Raw genomic sequence first — 22512 nt, forward strand, 5'->3', positions numbered from 1 at the left:
TCTCTCTCTTTCTAGTATGTACGTATATATACATAGATATATATCATATCATAGATTAAAAGTACTAAATGTCCAAAAATCCTCCAATCGTGTACAACCATTGTATTCATGGTACGCGGTAATTGGTTATTTGATCTGAATTAAAAAAATCTTATCTAACGTAATTGATATATTTCGATGAATTCCTATAATAGATCATTTTAATTTCAATTAAGTTGTTTTTATTATGATATGACATTGTAAAAAATTTTTCAAATAAAACGTGTTATAACTATTATAAAATATTTTAGAAGGAACAGATATATACGAAGATTTGTGTCCATCTTGGTGTTGTCATTTCTATGGTCACAAATGAAAAAGAGGGTTACGACGATAATAAAATGGTAAATACGATGCGGTGTTAAGATCAGTTAAGATTGTTGGCGAAACTTTGTGGATTTAATTAATGTCATTATTTATTTTATACATATTCCGTAAAGGAAGAAAGTATTTATGTAATATTAATTGAAACGCGACGAGAAAGAGAGAGAAAGAGAGAGAGGGGAGAGGTAGAGAGAGAGAGAGAGAGAGAGAGAGAGAGAGAGATTAGTATTAAAGTTACTCGATCATAGGAATTTCTACATTTTAGAAACAGGCAAGATCCAGTTACATATTGTCAACCACATAAAGAATTTTTATCATGATTTTTATGTAAATTTATGTTTTTAAAATTGTCGAAACTACGTTCACTAGCGTAATTAATGATGAACTTTGCAAATTGTTGCAACAAACGCACTCGTGCATGGCTTTATATTATGTTTTACATTTAATCTTATTATTCCTACAGTAATGTATCATATAAATATTTTCTTTTTATTTTGTAAATTCAACTTCCAATCAGTAATACAATTTGAAACATTATATAGATTTTGAAACATCTTAAAATATTTTTTGTAGTCAACAATCAATCAATCATTGCCTAATTATGTTTGATGAATAATTAATACAATAAAATCAGCATTATATATATATATGTGTGTATATATATATATGTATATGTATATATATATATATATATATATATATGTATATGTATATATATATCTTCATAATGGTATCTTTTATAACAAAAAATCATATGTAAAAGCAAGACTTATATAACATATTATGTGTATTCTGCTTTTATTTAACATCATTTTAATTCATTTAATATCAAATATTTTTTATTTGACATTGCACAAAAGATTTTAAGACAGAGTGCTTTCTTTTATGGAGCAATTTGACATTTGAATGTCCTAAGTTTTTGATAGAAAATATAATAAAACTAAAATTTTAATTAGTTTTATATTCAAGTTAGTAGTAATAGTTATTTCAATTTCAATATAAAGATGTAAATTTACTTTCTATCGTGGAATAATAATGTAATAGTGTAATAACAGAATAACAAAAATTTTCCACTTTACAGTCTATAAAAGAATAAGTCGTGGTAAAAGAATAGCAGTCTGTGCAAAACATGCATGCATGTGTATTGAAGAGTTTAAAAAATTTCAAAAAGCATACATGTCAACACATGTGCGTATTCATATATATATATAATTTTTTTAATTTATCGATATTTATTATACTTTATAATCATACTTTAAGTAAATTTAAATTTATATACATCCAATTGTATAATTATATCATTGAAACATTTGAATATTATTTTATTTGTTAAAGCTTAGGAAGTAACTATGGAGGAGAAAGATAGTACCGATATATTGGGAGATGAAGAATCTGAAGAGACGGAAAATATAATAATAAATGAAGTTGATGGATTACCTAATTTGCATCCAAATTATGAACAATTGGAACTTGATTTTGAAGGAGAAAAGGGTCATGGTTGTTTGAATTCAAGGTCAATAGATGAATTGATTCATGATGAAGATTTACCAACTTCTGTTATTGTCACAAATGTAGATCCTGGAGTGTTTAAAGTAGATGAATTAAAGGTAATAATATTATTTTATCAGAATTGATTTGCATATATGTAATGGATTTTACAATATATATTAATGTATATAACTTTCATATATCTTTTTGCAGTCTGCAATAGAGAATCTTTTTAAACAATTTGGAGAAAATGCTACATTCCAATACTTCAAATCATTTAGAAGGATGAGAGTTAACTATAATTCTCCAGGTGCAGCAGCCAATGCTAGAATAAAATTACATCAAACTCATTTTGGTGAAACTGATATTAATTGTTATTTTGCACAACCAGTGACACCGATAGGTACGTAACAGAAATATAAAAGAGATCAATAAATTTTATATATCTGTATGTACATGTAAACAGAAAAATTATTCGCTTCTTACAATTAGTATCAATTATTATTAATTAATAAGATTTATTATTGGACAGATATGGAAGATCAACACCTTCAACCACCAGCTCTTACAAAGCAGTTCCTAATATCTCCTCCATCGTCTCCACCTGTTGGTTGGAAGCCACGAGAGGAGAATGAACCTTTAGTCAACCATGATTTATTAGCAGCTATAGCAAACTTATCTGCAGGTATTTATATTTTCTTCTTTAATTATTGTGTTTAATAAAATTTATTAGTAAAATATAAGAGAAAGAGAGAAGAGAGGGGGGAGAGAGAGAAAGAGAGAGAGAGAGCGAAAGATATGCTTTTACTATTTAAAAAGTTATTGATAATATTATTTATGTTATTACTATGTCAGGTGGTAGTCATGAGTTACATCCGGGAGGTTCTGGACAACCAGGCATTGTTGTTCATGTTTGTGAAACTGAGAATCCTATGAAAAGTGGCCCACGTATTCAACATACACGTTGTCCAGAACATTAATGAAATTTTTTTGGAAAAACATTATACATAATACACGTCCAATAAATCATTTATCCATCCAAGAAGTAACTATAATAAAAAATATCGTACAAAACTGGCAATGAACGTAATTATAATTTATAGTCAGTATATTGCAGTCTCGTTCTTTTTTCTTTTCTTTTTTTTAATTTTTGCCATGATAGTTAAATATTAAAGTGTCATTATTCGATGAACATGAAAATTCTTATAAAATGTAGGTATTGAATATATAATATTAAAGTTCCAATCAAAATTAAGTACGTGAAACTCTTGTTATATCAATGTAAAAATTCAAAAACACTATAAATGTTATTATAATCACTGTTTAAATGTAGTCTAGAAGTTCTAGACTTATATCAGTTTGAAATATCTGTTTTGATTAAAGATTTTGATTAATTTTTAGACTATTAAATGCTAATTCGGGCTAAATCAATATATGAAAATGAAAAATGTACAGTTTAAGAATTTTTAAAAATAGTGAAGTATCTTTAGCAATGAAGAAGTTACATATTATAAAAAATGTTGGTAAACATTGATGTTTTGTGAAACAAAAATTCTAGCTAAAATGATTGGATATTAAATCTTTAACTTCAAATAATAATTGTATTCTCTGCTGTGTCATAAAAATTACTCTTTATCGCGTACTCTTAAAGCTTCTACATTATACAGTATTAGACAATATGATAATACTGATAAGTATAACAGAAAACTGAGTAATGCTGCATTGATGACTTAAATTGTTCTTAAAATTATCGATGTTCCTTGTATTTTAAAGTATTGCTCATTGTTTTACTTTAATGTTGTGAAAAGCAAATGTTATAATAGCTAGAAGTCTACGATAATTAATAAAAAAATGAAAATGTCAATCTGATCGTAATCTTTACGTTCAGCAGATACTTTGAGAACATGTTATTCTAATGTAAGTTGTGTTTGTGTGTGGAAGTTAAGGTTCAAATTGTAGTTATGATATTAACATATGATGTACATATACACGTGTGCGTGCGTGCGTGTTATTTTATGAATGCGATAAAAGAAATATAAACGATCTTGGATCATTTTGTTTTCTCTATTTGAATGTTAAATTTCTTCGAGTATCGATTTTTATGTTTTGATCAATTAAATTTTTAAAGATTCTTTATAATGACTTGTTAAATGTCATAAGAACAAACTATTATTAAATGGAATCAAATTAATAAGAATTAAATATACACATGCAATTTGAATATCAGTATTACTGTAACATTATTATGACAGTAGTTTTGTGTGTGTGCATATGTATATACTCTATTCCGACTATATGAAATATACACGGGTAAATTGTTTTAATGTTTTACCTAGTAGTATTTTCATCACGGCAGTTACAAATCAGAGCAAATAATTGTTTTAAGTATGTAAATATAAATACACAAGATATATGCGCATGCACATATCTACAGTGTACATGAATACGTATGATACAATAATAAATATCTTTTATATGTGTATACAGCACATAATTTTCGTGATAATACGTATGTCAGGAATCTAATATAACTGGTTTGCGTATTGAAAAATGATTCACTTAGTTTGTCATAACTATGACATACTAAATATATTTTTATTTTATAAATTTTAAGTATTGATAGTTAATTAAGAACAATGTGCATTTTATTTGAAATTATTTTATAATTAACTAGACTTATATAATAGTATAATGAATAATCAATTTTAAGATTATCCAATGAAAACATTTTTTCATTCGCTATAGAACCATAAACCTCGATACTCTTGTAAATACCTATGTATATATATATAATGTATTTATTTTCCGATATGTTACTGTGGTACAAAAAATTTATTAAACTATTTTTTCTGTTTTTTCAAAAGTTCATTATCACATCACATTGTGGAAAAAAACGTAATGAATAATAATAATTATATCAACCAAAAATATGTAATTATGTAAATATTTTGAAATTAGATAAAATAAAGATAATATTGCATATATCACGTTGTTTTATCTTTTGTAATAAAAAATATAAATATTTTATCATATCATTATCAGAAATAAGAGATGCTATTTAAAATTAAACTTAATAATTTCTAAATAGATAGGTTTGTGAAATAATCATGGTCATTATTTCATAGAAGTCGTATATTCTTACATTTTTTATTAGCTTATTCAAATAATATAAAAGCTTTATACAGGATATTGTTATTTATGTTTACTTAAGTATTTCACGATTTATAAGTTCACAGGGAATAATTTAAGTGATACATTTATACAAAAGATTATAGGCCATTTATTACCTATTTCCAAAATATTTAAAATTCATTTCTAGAAAAGCGATATTGAAATTGTCAAAATTATTTGGAAGATAAAATCAAGTTGCAAGTTGATTATATGGGATAAACTAGCAAAATGTAAAAATTAATATCTTTCGATTAGCCTGATTTTATTTTAATATTTATTAATAATAGATTTCATTATGAATAATAATTTATTATAAGGAAGTAAAAACTTTATACACGTTATTTGTGTAACATATTTCAAAGTTTACATAAGAAGTCTAACAAATTATACATATTCATACTTGCTCATAGTATGTTGCTATTAAGATACTTTGTAGATCTTTCTTATATGCTTTACCCCTGTTTCTTCGAATACATGTCCATTGGAGTGATATGACTTCTTATATTATTTGTAATTCCACATAAGGTTACTAACCGTCCAATTCTTTTCTTTTGGAGTTCACAAAGAATGTCATATATCTTTGTATCTTTTACTATTCTCAAGTATACATCTTTGCACGAGGAAAACTCAATTTTTATAAAAATATAATATTAATAATAGAAGTTTGAACAATTTTATATGGATATATATTTCGGTGTTACGCCATATACACAAATGTATTAATATCGTCATCGTGTCTACGAATATATTTGTGCTCAATAAGCCATTCAATTTGTTCTTTTATCATCTTTTTACTTGGTAAAAACATATTTTTTAATATATCTACTAACTCAGTTTGTAATTGAACATTACTAATTTTCTTTCTTATTTTTAAAATCTTGATGATAGCTTCCTATTTGTACAACATAAGTAATATACATATATATACATATATACACATATATATACATATATATACATATATACATAATATTATTAACATAACGATCAGAAAAATAATTGTATATATGTATAAATAATTAAAATACCTGAACTCGTAATATTCTCAGTTGTACGATTGATTGATTATCTTCTTCTTTACTTCTTTCCGTAGATAATTGTAATCGACCTATTAGATTTATTTTTCCTCTTTTTTGTAATTTTCCATTTTTTCTGCAAAATAAATAAAATGTATCATGTATACAGAAATTAAAAAATATTGAGAAAAATTGATATACCACAAAGGAACAACTTAAAAAAATATATAATACTTTTATATATATATATATATATATATATATATATATATATATATATATATATATATATATATATATATATATATATATATATATATATATATATATATAAAAGTGATATAATAATTTATTATATACTAACACTATGGCAAACTCTTGATTCACCCAAAATCTTGTATCGTTCCCAAAATCTTTTGGACTATATGCATGTGGTTCTACTAAAAGAAGTTGACGTTTTAATTTTGGAAAAGCACATAACGACCATAGCGTTCGTCGTAACTCTGGATCAGGAAGTTCTGTAGCAAGACGAAGATTCTCATAAGAAATTTTTTCAAAAGGCCGTTGATTCCAAGCAAATAAAACAGCCATTTGAAATGTTGTGACGTCCACATCGAAGCGACCCACTTGGTTGGAAAATGTTATCTGGAACACCATCCAAATTGGTTGCAAGATGATGCTGAAAATTAGAATCGGGATATTGTACTTTGTGAAAAATTACAAAATACCCCTCTTTGTTACTAAATAAATAAAATTTTTCTTGTATTATGTAAGTTACATATATATATATATATATATTAATTATATAATTAAATTATATATACATAAATATATACGTATAATTATATATATATATATACGTAAGTTTTATATATATATATATTAATATATTTAAATAATTAATAGATATAATTAAATTAGTACTTATTGATCTATGAATATTACATTATTAAAAAGGAATAAAATTCATTGAACAAAGTGATTTTTTGATTTTATTATATAAATGGTTTTATTTAAAAGTAAATTAATTAAAAATAAATTAATTAAAAATGTTTATACTTTAATCCACAACGAATTTGATTCAATAGATTGTTAAAAACATACGGAAAGATGACGTGATTAGGTTTATAAAACTAATTATAATTTTTTATGGATGATATATAATATACAGATATTTATATTTTCTGTTCATATTATTATTGGAAAAGCTCACGTATATATTCTTACCGTGCCATTTGACATATGATGATACCATTGTAACTTTCGTCCACTGTGCTTTTTTTTGTAAAATTCTTCAACTTCTGGTATATAATCTTCAAGTTGTAAAGGTAAACTTACAGTAACCCTTTCACTACCTCTTGCCCAGGCACCTGCGTTTAATATCTATATACAAAAATTTGTGTATTATGATTTTATTTGTAAGATCTGTAGCGGTCTGTTAAAAAAGATGTTACATCTCAAATATAACAATGAATACTATCACCTTTATATTTATGCTATCTGCGATGGCAGCACGACATTGTTCTTTAAACTGTTGATTAAGATCTTGAGATACTTTAATATCTTGAAACATTCTGGCTAATTTATTGACATAATCAGCAGGCATACCAACTTCTCTAAGCCATTCTACCATATTTTCTTCCTTTTCAGAATCTGCTGATGTATCTAATATAAGCCTTCTTGTTAAATGTGCCTTATGATAACGCATGAAAACATCTTTATTTTGTACGTATTTTAAAACAAGTAACTGAAATGAAATATTAAATAAATTATTTATTAATAAGATTTATTTTAATAAGAAATAAGAATGAAATTTGCACTTTGTACCGACCACATCTCTTAATTTGCTTTCTATTTCATCTGAAGTTAATTTCTTACTTAATGGAGTTTTTCTAAGAAGCATATCACAGTAATTAGCTAACAATTCTGGACATTTTGATTCTGGTTGTCCATTGTTATTATTATTAGGTTTATTGTTTACAATTGTTGTACCGATGCCAGAAGCTTGGCGAGCAGGTAATTCGAGTCTAAAAACTGTAGCATCGTTAACAACGAGCTTGTAAGCTTTATCTCGTGCAGTAAGGAAACGTGGATCATCATCAAATGCTTCTTTCACTAAAGTGGAAAATCGTCTAAATAGATCTAATAATCTTTCTACATATTTTTCCGAGTCTTGAGTAATAAAATCTACTGCTGCCATCATATCTGCTAATCCTGCACTTGCTATATGTTCTTCAAGATTTCTTAACATAGGACCAACCCCTTCTGATACTCTATCCATTAATTTTAACATTAATCGAAGTTCTGTAATCATAGATCAAAAGTAACAAAAATATTTCGATACTGGTTAAAATATAAAATCTAGATAAAATATAATATTTCAAATATTTAAAAGTACAAACGAACTTACCGTCCGTTTGATGATGTTGTATCATTCTTGGACATTCCGCAAGTATAACTGATTTAAAAGTTGCTACTAAAACTCTTACACAACAATCAGTTAAAAGTTGTACACTTGCGCTATTTGGTTCTAAATATTTTTGTGCACGTAGTTCTTCTTCCCTTAATTTAGATTCTGCATAGCGCATGTAATTTTCTACTCCATGTAATGACAATTGTTCTGGCGCTTTGACCCAATAAAATGCTTCTGTTGCTTCTATATAGGCAGCTTCAAAATTTTCTCTATAGATCTGTAGTTTATCGGCTGTATTTGAACACAGATTTACTAAAAGCAAACGATATTAAAATATTACGTTACAATTTTAATTATTATTAAAAAAAAAAAAAAAAAAAAAAAAAAACAAAAAAAAATATATACTATTAACATTATTTATAAAAATAATACAAGAAAATATAATCAGAGTAGGATAATATTTATCTATTTATACCATAAGATTCTCTAACACCAATAACTAATTGGGAATCAAATGCTTCCCCATTTCTTTCAGCACGTACTAATCTCATAGCCGAATCTTGGAGTCTTTGTTTTATTTCACCAAATATACTTTGATTCCAACTATCTAACATCAGCTATATTGAAAACATGATATGGTTAAATTATTTCATTTAAATATACGATTAGACAATATTCATATATTCATATATATATATATTATATACAGATATGATAAAAATCATACTTTCCTGACGAGATCATCAGACTGATTTCTCTTCGGTACACTAGAACTAATTTTTCCAGCAAGATATGTTTCTAATAGTCCAAATGGCGTAGGTAAATAATTGCACTGTGCAAAAAACTTTCTCCATTCAGCTATATATGCCTTTAATAATGCTTGTTCCTCTTGATGCGCTAATACTCTCTATATAAAGTGCAAATTTAAGGAATGTATATATCTTAAAATTATTATAATTTGGAAAAATGTATTTTAACATCATCTTAAAATATGATGTTATATATAATAAATAGAATGAAAAGATATTATAATTTTGTTGTTTAAAAGAATGATATTCTTACTTGTTGAGCTTGCTTTATAAAATCCATTATGTTTTCTTTAAGAAGATTGCGTAACTTTGTAGATCCCTTTTCATCCCACATACATACCAAGTGAATAGAGTAAAATAAATCTTGCCATTCTGCATGTGTTACTGGTTCTTGGTTAAGAAGTTTCAATATTATAGGGTGCATGTATGGCCATTTATCTTCAAATGTAAATTCATCTTTATTCTGAAAAATACATCTATAATTACTAGATTGTATTATTTATTATTACCATATATATTACAAATGAACGATATTTACAATTTATTAATTGCTATATTAATTGCTCGTACAAACTTTTTTATTTTTACAATTAAATAGAACTAATACTAAAATTATATCATACGATTAATAACTATTATTAACAATAATGTATTTCACATATGAAAATCTACCTCTTATTCTCTTTCTCTTCCTAACTTATAATTATTTAATTTTATTACATTTATGGAAACTTTTTGCTCATTGAAAATAATTCTTATTTAAAATGCATATCAAAAAATAACAAATTCTAATATAAATAAACAATACTAAAAATAAATTTAAACCTAAAAATTGACCGTTATTGAACAATACATTTTTGTCTATATTTAAATGTTGCATACATTTTTTTAAAAAATACAATCTCCCTTTAATAGTATAAAACATAGAACGTTCTAAATAAATATATATACAAGTTGAAAAACAAATCAATAATATATTTAAACAATTTTTTAACTAATATTTATTTAGTGACAACTAACCTTTAACATCGACGCCATCACAAAATTTTGACATATCCTATGTTTAGTCTGAGTACGCCAATGAACCCGTGCAGTGTTGCAAACTGATTATATTAAAAAACTCCTTTTCTGTGTTAGTGAAATGAACGTAGAAAGTTTTAATTGGAGGTAATGTGGAAAGGAAAAATAAAAATCAATCAATAGCAACGAAGTTAATATCTTGTAAAGTGTTCTTATTGGTCAATCAATATCAACACGATAAAATTTACGCCAATTTGTGCTCACAAAGAGCAAATCGAGCACACCTAATCTTTAGCGAACATAAACGAATAGTATTATCGTCTCTATGTATGATACATCTATTGGTAGATCTATTTCATGCCGTTGTACTGAACATCCTGGGAGCATATTATTTAATTGATAACTAGAATTCTTTAACAAAAAGCAAAATGTTTGCTATCCAAAAGACAATTGGAAATGCACGATTGGCAAAACAGATGATTGTACAACAACGAAGAACCGTTGTTGATTTACCTCCTTCCGTCAAAGTAACATTTATTGTAAGTTTTCTTTTTATTTCTATGACATTATGTAATTTCTTCATTGTCCTTTAAATATTATTCTTTAAATATTATTAGATAATATTATTGGATTTTTGTAATTAATATTTTTTTGGTCAATTCAATTTTAAACAAAAGGATTAAAAAGATAGAATATGGTAATCTATGTAAATTTTATCATACGTTTTATCGTTTAAGTCAAAGTTTAACTGTTTAATAGATTGTATATTATTGCATTACTAAATTTTGTTATTGTTACAACAATTATTTCTATGATATTAATTTTCTTCTTTTTCAGGAAAAATTAATTGGTGGAATAGCAATTACTGTGTCTATGCTAGCAGTACCTACATATATTTCATGTAACATAAAGAATTATAGGAAGAATTAAGATGAAAATGTAATTACATCTATAGTTACAAAGTATCGGCTATAACAATGCTGTTACTTAGGATTATTGTAAGATAATGTATTTTAAAATTTAAGAACCAATAAGATCTATATTCAAAAGATATAGTCCATATTTAAACAAAGTTTTAACTTAATTTAATCCTTTAATCGATTTTAAAACCTTAATAAAATAATATTTAATTTTTATGTCATTCTTTTTATTTAGTTTTTTATTGAAATTTCAAGAGAATCATTAAAGATATTGTCAGTTATTATATTCAGGAGGAAATAAGTAACGTGTCAATGAGATGTGATACATAAACTTGTTACATAAATAAATACGATAACAAAAATTTTTATATCGTTTATTATGACGCAGAGATATGATGATGATGATGATTATCACGTAAAGCATAATTTGAAAATAGATGTCAATTTTTTTTTCCTTTTTTTTTTTATTATTTGTTTTTGCTTAAAACGATTAAGCGTTACAAAATTTTTCAAATGATATTATAAATGCGAATAAATAGGATCGATCGAGATAAGATTCGTAGATTCGATGATATTTATTTAGGATCATTAAACAATTAAAATTGATCTTCATGACGTCGAATGTTTCCATTTATTTAGATAGAAGCTGGGATATGGTGAAGAATATTAATTAAAAAAAGAAAAAACAAAAAAAGAAAAAGAAAAAAAAAGAAAAGTAATAATAAGGCTAACGACGTCGTTTTGTATGAGATTATCAAAACATTATCAGGGACGTAAATTATTTTTCAAAAATGTTTCTGTTGTGACGAATATGTTGTTTACGTTTTTTCAAACAAGTGGCACAACATTTTTCTCGTACGATCGAGGAAACGTCGCATATCCGTCTATAAGTTGCACACATCGACGAAGGTATTATACTATCCTTGCAATCTAAGAATAGAAGAAACTTATTAATATCATCGACATAGTAGATCATTTTCGATCGAATTAAAATGAAATAAATATAATAATTACCATCCTTCTCGTTGGTACAATGTTTTCTGTAATAACATCGTCTATTACCAATTGGTTTTCTTTCGTAATTACAATCGTTGGATAATAAGTTTGTTGTTCGATCACGACACTCGACTTTTCTATTTCTTACGCCATATTTTACGAGACAAGTTGCATTGCAGGTTCCCCAAATCCCTAAAAAAATAAAAAAAAACAAACATTAAAACGTTATCAAAGAGATTTGCAATATTAATGATTATTAATTATAGTACGTTATGTTATCACGATTATTAAAATTACTTTTCGTCACGAAGACATAAATTTGGTCTTTCGATTTGAGATTAAAGGGATAAGAGCTAATTATAGTAGTATTAGTAGTCATATACATGTATTTAATAGTAGGAAATATTTAACATTTTTTCTACTATCATGATGTTTTTTTCTCAATTACTAATTCAATCATTTATAATCGAGAGGATTTTTTTTCTTTCTCTCTCTCTCTCTCTTTTTATTTTTTTGTTTTTGTTTTCAAGCGAACGCAGAAGACCATCATCATAGTGTTACGTACGATTAGCACCTTACCGACGATCCACTTTCCTTCATAACAATCCTCCACACTGATAGGTTTGTCATCCAAATTACAATCTCCTGGATTTGAACAAGTGACCTTTCTACTTCTTTTTCCGTAAGAACAATGGCTCCATCTCGAAAGAATCCATTTAGACTTTGTATTGTACATGGAATTGTTTGGATTTTCATCGAAGACATTATCGAATTCAAGGATCTCTGGTTCCGCAGTGGTCAGGCCATCGATCAATGTGATATCATCGTGATCGTTTGAACTGACATTGTAAAAGGACGCATCTTTGTTTTCCGTATAGACTATCAAAGGTATTTCCGAGGATAATCCGCATGGTGGTAAATTTTGACAAGGACCTACTTCTTCGGGTCTAGCGTCCTTGTCGCAATCTTTGTCCGGTAAAGCTAAATCGGATCGATCCGTTCCTGTACCCGATGAAACGCACATCACCGATCTTTTACGTAAAGCATCTTCGCCGCATGTTACAGGACACATTTGCCATGGTCCTACCCACCATCTACGAAATGGATGTTATATAAGAATATTTTTAATTGATTTAATGCTATGAAATATTTTCTTTTACAATTGTTCCTTATATGTATAATTCATTTAACACTTTGACGGATGCACTTTGATCGATGCACTTTTCATCAGATAAAAGATTTACATTTGTTGCTAGCAATTATTAAAATTTTTTTGCAAAAACTTTTTCACGAAGATTTATAGCCGGTAATATTTATTGTTATAGTAAGGAGAGATAAGAATCGTAATTATTTCAGTTATAAAATAATCTACACTCATCTTTCTTTAGCTTTTATTTTATTTTTTATTTTTCTTTTTTTTTTGTTTCTTTCTTTTTTTTTTTTTATTTTTATTCCCATTATAATTATCAAAGCCAAAATTTTTTTTGCTCCGTCGATTACGTTTTATTTTTATTTTTGTTTTTTTGGTATCCACTTTTTATTTTTGTTTGCTTTGGTATCGTTTTCTTTTTGTTGCTTATCATAACGATTCGTTTCAAATAAATTCATTAAACCATTGCCGAGTAATCTTGATTCATATAGAGTCTAAGTATATTTTTATCCACAAAGTTTAAATGTATTACAATCGTTAAGTACAGTATTGATTCTTTCATAAAGATATATTGAGAACATTGTCTTGACATGACCATTACAATTTGCTTTTTATTGAAACTATTCTCGTCTTTATCGGAATCATTTATTATGTTGGAAACTATGAAACGGGTGTTGAATGAAAATAAATGACTAAACAAAAACGCTCGTCTCATAATTTCCAACCTAATATTATTGAGGGTCAATAGATTTTAATAATTTATCTTTACAATTTAATTTTCGCCGTTTAAATCTTATAGTGATTAGATATCGATATTATCTGATATTTAGTTACCAATGTCTGATAGATTTTCAGTTTTTACTTTATCGTTATCATCAAACATTTTTAACGGTATTTATTTCACGATTTCTAAATGAAGTCCTTAAAATTGTGAGAAATAATAGAACAAGTTGTGAAAAATGTTAATTGAAATTTAAATCTAATAATTAGATAAAGATAATATCAGGCCGTGTTGCCAGACAATAACTGTTGCTTAAGTGAAGTCACATCAACATGATATAAACTGATAATATCTGGTTAATATAATTCACGTTTACTTAGCTGACTCCGACCGTCAAAGTGTTAACAGTCTAAGCCATAGGTGGACAACTTTTTTCCGCTGCGGGCCGTACAACTCTCATCATCGATTAATCCGTTTCTTAATTACTTAAGTATACTAGTCATTATTCTATCGCTTCATATTTAAAAAAAAAAAAATATGCAGCTCACTGCAAGATACGGTGGTGTCAAATATTGGTATTCGTTTTTTCTTATAAAAAGTCACATACGACCCGTGGTGGACCGCTTATTGTCCACCTATGTTCTAAATTATTCATACAAACCTGGCAGGGCAAGGGTTTGAATTACATTTACGTAATTTAGTTTCTGGCTTAATCGTGACGTTGCAAAAGTGCTCTTCCACGACACCACTCTTTTTTTCCTGGCAAAGAGCTCGAGATGTTTGTGTACCACCACCGCAGGTTACCGTGCATAATGACCAATCGGAAAATATCCAAACGTATTCTGGAGCACGATCAGGTTCCTTCTTTGGTACTGTGTACTCGTAACGCAGACCAAAGTTCCGATAGTGTCCTCTATAAATTAACTGAAACGATGCGATTTTATTAGATGTTTCACGATCATTTCTTTTTTTCTTTTCGTTTTATTTATTTTTTTAATTCTTTCTTCTTTTCTTTTTCTTTTTTTTTTCACGAAAAAGAATAGTTCAAACGTAAAGATAAATAGTGAATAAACAGGTTATTTCAAGGATTATCGATACTCACGTAGACCGCAATGTCTTCTTTGATAGGGCCAGGTATTCTGATCTTTTCTCTATCTCGATCACGTTCATAGAGGGCCGGAGTTCCGGCGACTTCGTATTCTCCTGCCAGAGTGATCTGCCTGTCCAATTAGTATCCTGGCGTTAGACTTCAGTTCGAACAAATCTTTATCAGATACAAGTGTTAAGAGATCGATAATTCTTTGTTTTTATTACCGTACACTTACGTACCGTTTTCCATTAAGGAAGTACTTGTCAGATTTTGGTACTCCAATGCCAATGTAGTTTTTACTATTGCCAACTTCTTCTATCTTGATATTACGTGATCCAGTAGGTACCACGATGACCTCCTTGTATCCAGGACCATCGTTTTTGTCATAGATCCCACTAGTAGTTTCACATTGTGTGCCATCGCCATGACAGATACCGCATCGATCTTCTGTGGCATCTGAATCAACGGTCCAGTCGCAGCCAACCTTCTGAAAACGGATAAAAATTAAGATTGATTCTGGTTTTTACGCTAACTTGTCCTGGATACATTTTTTTTCTTCTTTTGAAGGAAAGAGAGAGAGAGAGAGAGAGGGAGAGAGAGAGAGAGAGAGAGAGAGAGAGAGAGAGAGAGAGAGAGAGAGAGAGAGAGAGAGAGAGGAGGAAAGAAAGAATACTGACTCTACATATTCCGGCGATGCACATATCTCGACTACCGACGTTACAGGGCGTACCATCAAGGGCTGCTTCACCCCAAGGAACGATCACGCTTTCGTCTATGTCAGTGCAATAAAGTTCACATGGTTCGGCTATAACAAAACAATATAGGAGAAACATTAAATATTGATTATATAGGATCTGTATTACAAAATTAATTTTTTGCAAATCAAATTTGTCCTTTCACAAATCAAATACAACCTTTTTGGAAATCAAGTTTCTCTAAAAATTTGTTTCTCTTAAGCTTTCATAATAAAAATTATAATCAGATATATATTTGTTATTAAGAAATACGAAATTTTATAATACAAAGATACGTTTGCACAGAAAAATATTTATTTAATAATAATTAAAAATTCGTCATAATTCATAATAATATGGAAACCTAATCAGATAAAAATAAATTTATTTAACAATTTTTTCGAATACTCTTCTCTATGATGAATTAGCTTTTTTATAACACCCTGCAAATTTCGAAATTAATTAATTGTGATTGTATGCAATATTGCAAAGCATCAAAATCAAAATTTTTAAACGTGATCGTATTTATTTAATATTATTGCAACATATTATCAAAGTTTAGATAATATTGTTATCAATTTGTGTTCGGAAAATACTGAGATAAAAATTCTGATATTAGTGTTGATATGTGAAGGAATAATGATTTATGCAAAATCGTACGCTTAATATTTAACAAAAATAATTTAATCTACGTTTATTAAACGGCTTAAATATCAAATTATCAATAATTAAAGCAAAAACTATCAATAAAATTACAAAAGAGTGAATTTTATTTGTAAATGGGTGAATTTGATTTGCAAAGAGATTAATTTGATTAGCAAAAAGTTGAATTTGTAGTACAAAACTTCCATATAAATCAAATTTATTTTATATTATATACCTTATATATATATATATATATATATATATATATATATATATATATATATATAAGGTATATAATATATATATATTATATATATATATAAGGTATATAATATAAAATACCTTATAGTAGGTACACTATATAGTATATATCGAATATAACCTCGACTCAATTTTAATACAATATTGACATATTTCATAAATTAGTCCGTATTTATTTTCATATTAGTACAAATTTAAAATTAATAATTAAACTCACTCTGATCAAAGTAAGGTAACCAAGTATAATTTTTGCCTTTGTATTCCTTTCCATCGTAATTACTGCACTGGACTGCACGAAAGCTGGGTGTTCCTTCCAAACAAGGTTCTGTGTTGCAAATTTTATATCGGCGTCTTTCGCCGATGCAAAATTTTCCACCATGCACTGGCTCCGGGTGATCGCATTTTCTTTCAATGATCGACACACCAGCACCACAACTCCTCGAACATTCACTCCAAGAGCCCCATTCACCCCAACTGCCGTCAATTGGATGAGGCCGATCGACGATCGGCACACATTTTTGATTTTGACACCACTGTATCAATAATATTATAATATATTATCTATTATTATTATTTATGATACGTTTAAAATAAAATTATAAACTAAAAAATATTGTATAATATATTTATAATCCCTGTGTCATAATATATTTTATAGGATAGCAAATTTTAGTTATATATTTTTATAGTATATATTGTTTATTTAATTTTAATTATTATAATTATCATTAATAATATGAAAAAAAGTAAAAGTGAAAAATAAAAATAAATAAGTTTAAAAGACGTACCATATGTTTTCCACAATGAGTTCCAGGTGCAGCTGGATGTAACATGGTAGTACAGGAACCATCGACGATGCACCATAATTTAGAACAAATCTGGACGAATAATGGTTATATTGTATTACTTATGACATTAATTCGTATTAATCGCCAATTAGTACTACTTTCTTTTAACGAAGAGCTCACGATAATCAGTGTCGGTTACGTTTTACCTCCTGCAGAGGAGAGCAGACCGATGCATCTCTGACGCCAAATTGAAGTCTACATTGATGTTCAGCATTATACATAGCTCCTGGTGGTAGATCCGGGTAAGCATAATCATTATCCGCAGGCTCATCCTCTAAGCATTCACCCTTTCCTTGACTAAAATTAATGTTGATAACGAAAATACGAAATACATATTTTTTTTATTATTTTCCAATTATTGCAACATAAATATTAATAAGATTTATATTACAGACAGAGATATGAGAGATTGGAACAAGTTGAGAAATTTTTCAGTTTTTAATTTTTGCAATTTTTGTTTGAATTAATTACTTAATAAAAAAATATGTTGAAATTTAGTTCGACCGTTTGTCTTCAAATATCGTAAGTTAAATTTTTCAGAATATATATATATATATTTCTTTTTTTTATATATATAATATATATTTTACACACACACACACACACACATATATATATATATATATATATATATATATATATATATAATAAATGAAAAAATGTTCCTTTGATTAAATCAAAATGTATCAATTTACCCCACTGCGGGATAAGTTGATACACGTGTAAAATATCTTGATATGACATTTAATAACTAATTTTTATCACTCAAGATATGTTATTTCAGACACATTGGTTATAATATAATTATAATTTACCTGTATATATAAATACTAATAAATGACAAAAAATATAAATAAATTTAATTGACAGAATAAATAATAAAAAATTAATTTCTTTCCAAGTCTGAGTAACAATGAATGTATTTTTAATTAGAATATCCTATATATTATATATATTAGATATATTTGAATATCTTATATATTTTATGTATAACTCATTTTATAAAACATACAAATTGAATTCATTCTTCGCTTTGCTCAGATTTTAAGAATGAATTATTTTCATCGTATGAAGGCTATAATTATTTTTCTTTTTTTATTGATTTTTTAAAAATATTTTTTTTTACTGTTACATACAACCATTATATTTTTTCAAATTGACAAGCTTTATCAATTCTCAGAGGTATCTATCCCGTAGGAAGTGATTGTACGAAAATATCTTCATAAAAAGAATGTGAAACATATAAACAAAGTAAAAGAAAAAAACGTAATAACTTCATTCTCAAATGACTTAAGTCGAACTAATTTAGAGTTTAAATTTTATATAGTATCTTCAGATATATTGAACAGTCGATACGAATATTATATTCTTTCTCCATAATAATGAAAATTATTAAATAATAATTGCTATTGTCAACGTACACAGACGTACGTTCTATCGTATTAAATAGATAAACAAAAAATTTTAAACATCTGATACTGATCAAGCTAAATGTACATAGTATCCAGATAATTTCAATATATCACTTTGGTTCTGTATCAACTTGCTCCAGTCTTTCTAATACATAATTTTTCTAAAAATACATAATGATACGAACAATAAATATTTGTTTAAATTTGTTTGATCAAATAATTGTTCAATTTAATTAGTAAAATGTTGGTCAAAATTATAAACAGATCTAAAAAAAATGTGTGGATTCGTGATCCATTAATTATAAAAAAAAAAAAAAAAAAAAAAAAATATTATGCAAGCTGTCAAAGCTAAAGATACATATATCAGCAAGTTAGAGACTTACTCTAAAAAATTTGTAATATCTCTTCTGGAACATCTCGACCATGCGACACCGACCGTGTCCACTTCGAAAGTGGGCGTCATGACGTGCAAAGTATCGCCATCGCGTTTACTGCAACCAATTTTTTCCGTATCGTGATACATCCCGAAGCTAAAAAAGAAAAAAAGGAGAGATAAAACATGTACTACGACTATCGACTGATAGAACGAAGAAAATGAATATTTCCTTTTGCTCGTGTAACATAAATAAGACTACGAAGAAGCTTATATTTTTTTTTCTCATTGATATTGCATAATACATAATATTAGGTCAGGAAAGAGCTGATGAAGATGTTGGATCTACAAAAAAATTCGTGGCCCTTGCATTCAACCAATTATATAATTTTATTTTGGGTTCAAATTTATTTCTTTCAATTATCAGAATAAGATAAAATGAAACAAATAAATCTCTTTGTTTACATAATCAAACAAAACAGTATTCATCATGATGTCGTCCGATGAACACAGCGTATCTATCAGGTATTAAATTTTGTTTTCTTATCAATAGAGAAAAATCTTTACGGAGATCATGAAAATGATTTGCAATACTTTGAATGAAAATGTTAATGCTTACAGCATGAGTAAGAAGTGATATCGAAGATTTTGTAGTGGTAATTTCGATCTGATTTCTAAAGTGTTCAAAGAAGATTGAAGACGACGTAATTGGATCAGTTATTGAAAGAAAATGCTTGTCAAACACAAAAACAACTTGCTGAAAGACATCGTGTCATCTAAAAAACAATTTCTAATCGTTCGTATAAGTTGGATAAAATTTAGAAAATTGGTCGTTGGATTTTATACGTGATCAGAGTATAGGAAATAGAAAGAGATGCTACGTCACGTAGCATTTTCTTTGCTTTCACAATTCTTTTTTTTTTTTTTTTTTTTTTTTTATACAAAATCATAACTGTTGATGAGAAGTGGATGTTATGTGATAATTCTAAAGGGGGGGGGGGGGAATTGTGGGTTAATCCCAATGAATCAGCGGTATCAAACCGCAAAACGTTTTACACAGAAAAAAAGGTGTTGTGCGTTTGACGGGACGTGAAAGTAATCGCTATAACATGAGCTACTTAAATCCGATGAAACTGTTAATTCTGATCGATATTAGGAACAATTAATTCGTCCAAGTGACCCTTTTTATTCCACGACAATGGACGGCCGTATGCGACAAAAGTCACAACAGATTTTATGTATTTCCTTGGATAAAAACTTTTCTATCGTGCAATATATTCAATCTCTTTTAATTACCATTCGTTTCGGTCACTGCAAGATCGTTTAATCGATACCCATTTAAAAACGACAAATAGCATTGATACAACCGTTTATTGAATTTTTTGTGGCTTAAAATCATCATTTTCTTTTTTTTTTTTTTTTTTTTTTAAGTGTGTATTCAAAAATAACTTGATAGACAAGACAAATATATTAAAACTGACGGCAATTGTTTCGAAGAATAAAATGTATATTATTATTATTATTATTATTATTATTATTATTTTTTTTTTTTTATAAATAAACAAAAAGTTTATGGAAACAAAGGCTACCAATTAATTTGCAAACCCAACAGATGCTTTTGCTTCTTTTTTTTGTTTTCTTTTCTTTTTCTTTTTTCTTTTTTCTTTTCTTTTCTTGTCAAAGATCATGCTCACTTATGTCCAAGTTCATGAGTGATCGTGTGCGCGAGGGTGATACCGTTGTCCTCGTTGACGCTACAACTACGATCAGGTTGGCACATGCCGGCCACGTGGGCCACTCCTAGGGTGCTGCAAGGTGTATTGGCTCTCGAGCAAATGTCCTCTCTGGTCACAAGAATCGCCACGTCATGGTGATTCGGATGCGAATCGTCTCCTGGATTTAGTTTCTGCTGCCATTTGCAAAAATTGTAGAGGGTTTTGTCTGCATTCACTGTGATATCCAATCCTTGCTGATTACAGACAAATATACATATATGCGTATATTAAATTTATAGACGATATCGCACTTCTGTAATACGTGATAATGTATAATGGGGGAAAAAAAAAGGTCATTGTTAATTTTTATATTTAAAATCTAAAAAAAACAAAGAAAAAGAAAAAAAAACAACAACAAAAAGCAAACGACTCGATCATGCGAGAAAAAAAATCATTAGTAGATATTAATTTTTAAATAAATATTTGTTTACTTTTGTTCGATCAAATAATTTTGTTTCAAAACGTCGTTGAAAATTATTAACAGATCTGGAATAATGTATAAATTAACAATGCGTTAATCATGACAAAAAAAAAGAAAAAAAAAAAAAAGAAAAAGTTACTATGCGAACTATCAAAGGCAAGGATACATGTAATTTAGAAACTTTTGGTCATAGAAGAGTTTGTAATATCAACAATATTCGTAATATTTATAAAATAAAGCATCGGAAAGTTTTTCGACCGGTTTTAATTCGATTTGCTTTATTTTTTTTTTCTTCTTTTTTCTCTTTTATTTTATTCTTTCATTCACTTCGATCGATAATCGATTAATTCGTACTTGAACATATCTTTTTAATCATCGTTCCATACCTCGGTCTCTTCATCTTCAACGAGAACGATCCTGACGACGACTATGTTAATGAAGTTACCAATGGTAGGATCGAGATAGAGTGAGGATACCATGTTCATTATCGTCAAAAGATAAGTCTCAACGTCGCCGTCCTGATGAAAAGCCATCATCGTCGTATCTGCGACTACAAGTGCCTCGACGTGACGTGGCCTACTGATCGATCTCTTGGAACGTTGCCACCACTTTGTTGGATGATGTTTCTTTCGACCTCGGCCTTGAACTTGAACCAGACCAGGCTGCGTTTGCCACTCAAGACGAGTCTCCGTCAATCGTCGTGGTTCTGGAAAGATTTTGATCTAATCAAACATCTTGAAAAATGCGTCATTGGTCGAATCAATTATAATAACGTCACAAAGTGGATCGAGGAAAACTTTGAAGGAGATCATTTGTCTTTATTCTTTTTTCTTTCTCTCTCTCTTTCTCTCTCTCTATCTCTCTCTCTTCTTTTTTTTCTCAATGA

General features: G+C 27.8%; 3 protein-coding genes across 14 annotated transcripts in view; 1 reads left to right on the forward strand and 2 right to left on the reverse strand.

Annotated features, from left to right (window-relative positions):
- The first annotated feature begins 222 nt into the window (after window positions 1–222).
- On the forward strand, window positions 223–4833 carry LOC124431643 (protein sarah). Of its 8 annotated transcripts, none has more exons than XM_046979775.1 (6): window positions 262–383; window positions 1445–1551; window positions 1704–1970; window positions 2065–2254; window positions 2384–2536; window positions 2707–4833. In XM_046979775.1, exons 2-6 carry the CDS (start codon window positions 1501–1503, stop codon window positions 2829–2831), a joined length of 786 nt encoding a protein of 261 aa, XP_046835731.1. In that variant the 5' UTR covers window positions 262–383; window positions 1445–1500; the 3' UTR covers window positions 2832–4833. The 8 variants fall into 8 exon arrangements, with proteins under 8 accessions (XP_046835732.1, XP_046835733.1, XP_046835731.1 ...); XM_046979780.1 differs by having other exon boundaries at window positions 263–383; window positions 1699–1970; XM_046979774.1 differs by having other exon boundaries at window positions 281–634.
- Window positions 4834–4968: 135 nt separating this feature from the next.
- On the reverse strand, window positions 4969–10371 carry LOC124431628 (cullin-5). The gene is made up of 11 exons (XM_046979739.1): window positions 10281–10371; window positions 9514–9723; window positions 9179–9358; window positions 8927–9068; window positions 8449–8763; window positions 7870–8342; window positions 7522–7785; window positions 7266–7421; window positions 6403–6683; window positions 6051–6174; window positions 4969–5914 (listed from the first exon to the last, which is right to left on the reverse strand). Exons 1-11 carry the CDS (start codon window positions 10296–10298, stop codon window positions 5720–5722), a joined length of 2358 nt encoding a protein of 785 aa, XP_046835695.1. The 5' UTR covers window positions 10299–10371; the 3' UTR covers window positions 4969–5719.
- A 746-nt stretch (window positions 10372–11117) lies between these two features.
- LOC124431625 (A disintegrin and metalloproteinase with thrombospondin motifs 18) overlaps window positions 11118–22512 on the reverse strand; it is an 88079-nt gene continuing 76684 nt past the window's right edge. For 4 of the 5 annotated variants that reach the window (XM_046979731.1, XM_046979732.1, XM_046979730.1 and 1 more), the window contains exons 5-17: window positions 22013–22332; window positions 21125–21399; window positions 19441–19587; window positions 17792–17942; window positions 17586–17675; window positions 17015–17330; window positions 15835–15962; window positions 15397–15644; window positions 15170–15287; window positions 14729–14991; window positions 12776–13290; window positions 12215–12388; window positions 11118–12130 (exon numbers count right to left, since the gene is read on the reverse strand). In XM_046979731.1, coding sequence (XP_046835687.1) covers window positions 11979–12130; window positions 12215–12388; window positions 12776–13290; window positions 14729–14991; window positions 15170–15287; window positions 15397–15644; window positions 15835–15962; window positions 17015–17330; window positions 17586–17675; window positions 17792–17942; window positions 19441–19587; window positions 21125–21399; window positions 22013–22332 — 2897 coding nt within the window. In that variant the 3' untranslated portion in view covers window positions 11118–11978. Of the gene's footprint in view, window positions 12131–12214; window positions 12389–12761; window positions 13291–14728; window positions 14992–15169; window positions 15288–15396; window positions 15645–15834; window positions 15963–17014; window positions 17331–17585; window positions 17676–17791; window positions 17943–19440; window positions 19588–21124; window positions 21400–22012; window positions 22333–22512 lie in introns of those variants that run through there. The other variant, XM_046979734.1, reaches the window with a different exon arrangement.

The sequence above is a fragment of the Vespa crabro genome, chromosome 22 (genome assembly GCF_910589235.1).
Source record: "Vespa crabro chromosome 22, iyVesCrab1.2, whole genome shotgun sequence".
Classification (NCBI taxonomy): Eukaryota; Metazoa; Arthropoda; class Insecta; order Hymenoptera; family Vespidae; genus Vespa; species Vespa crabro.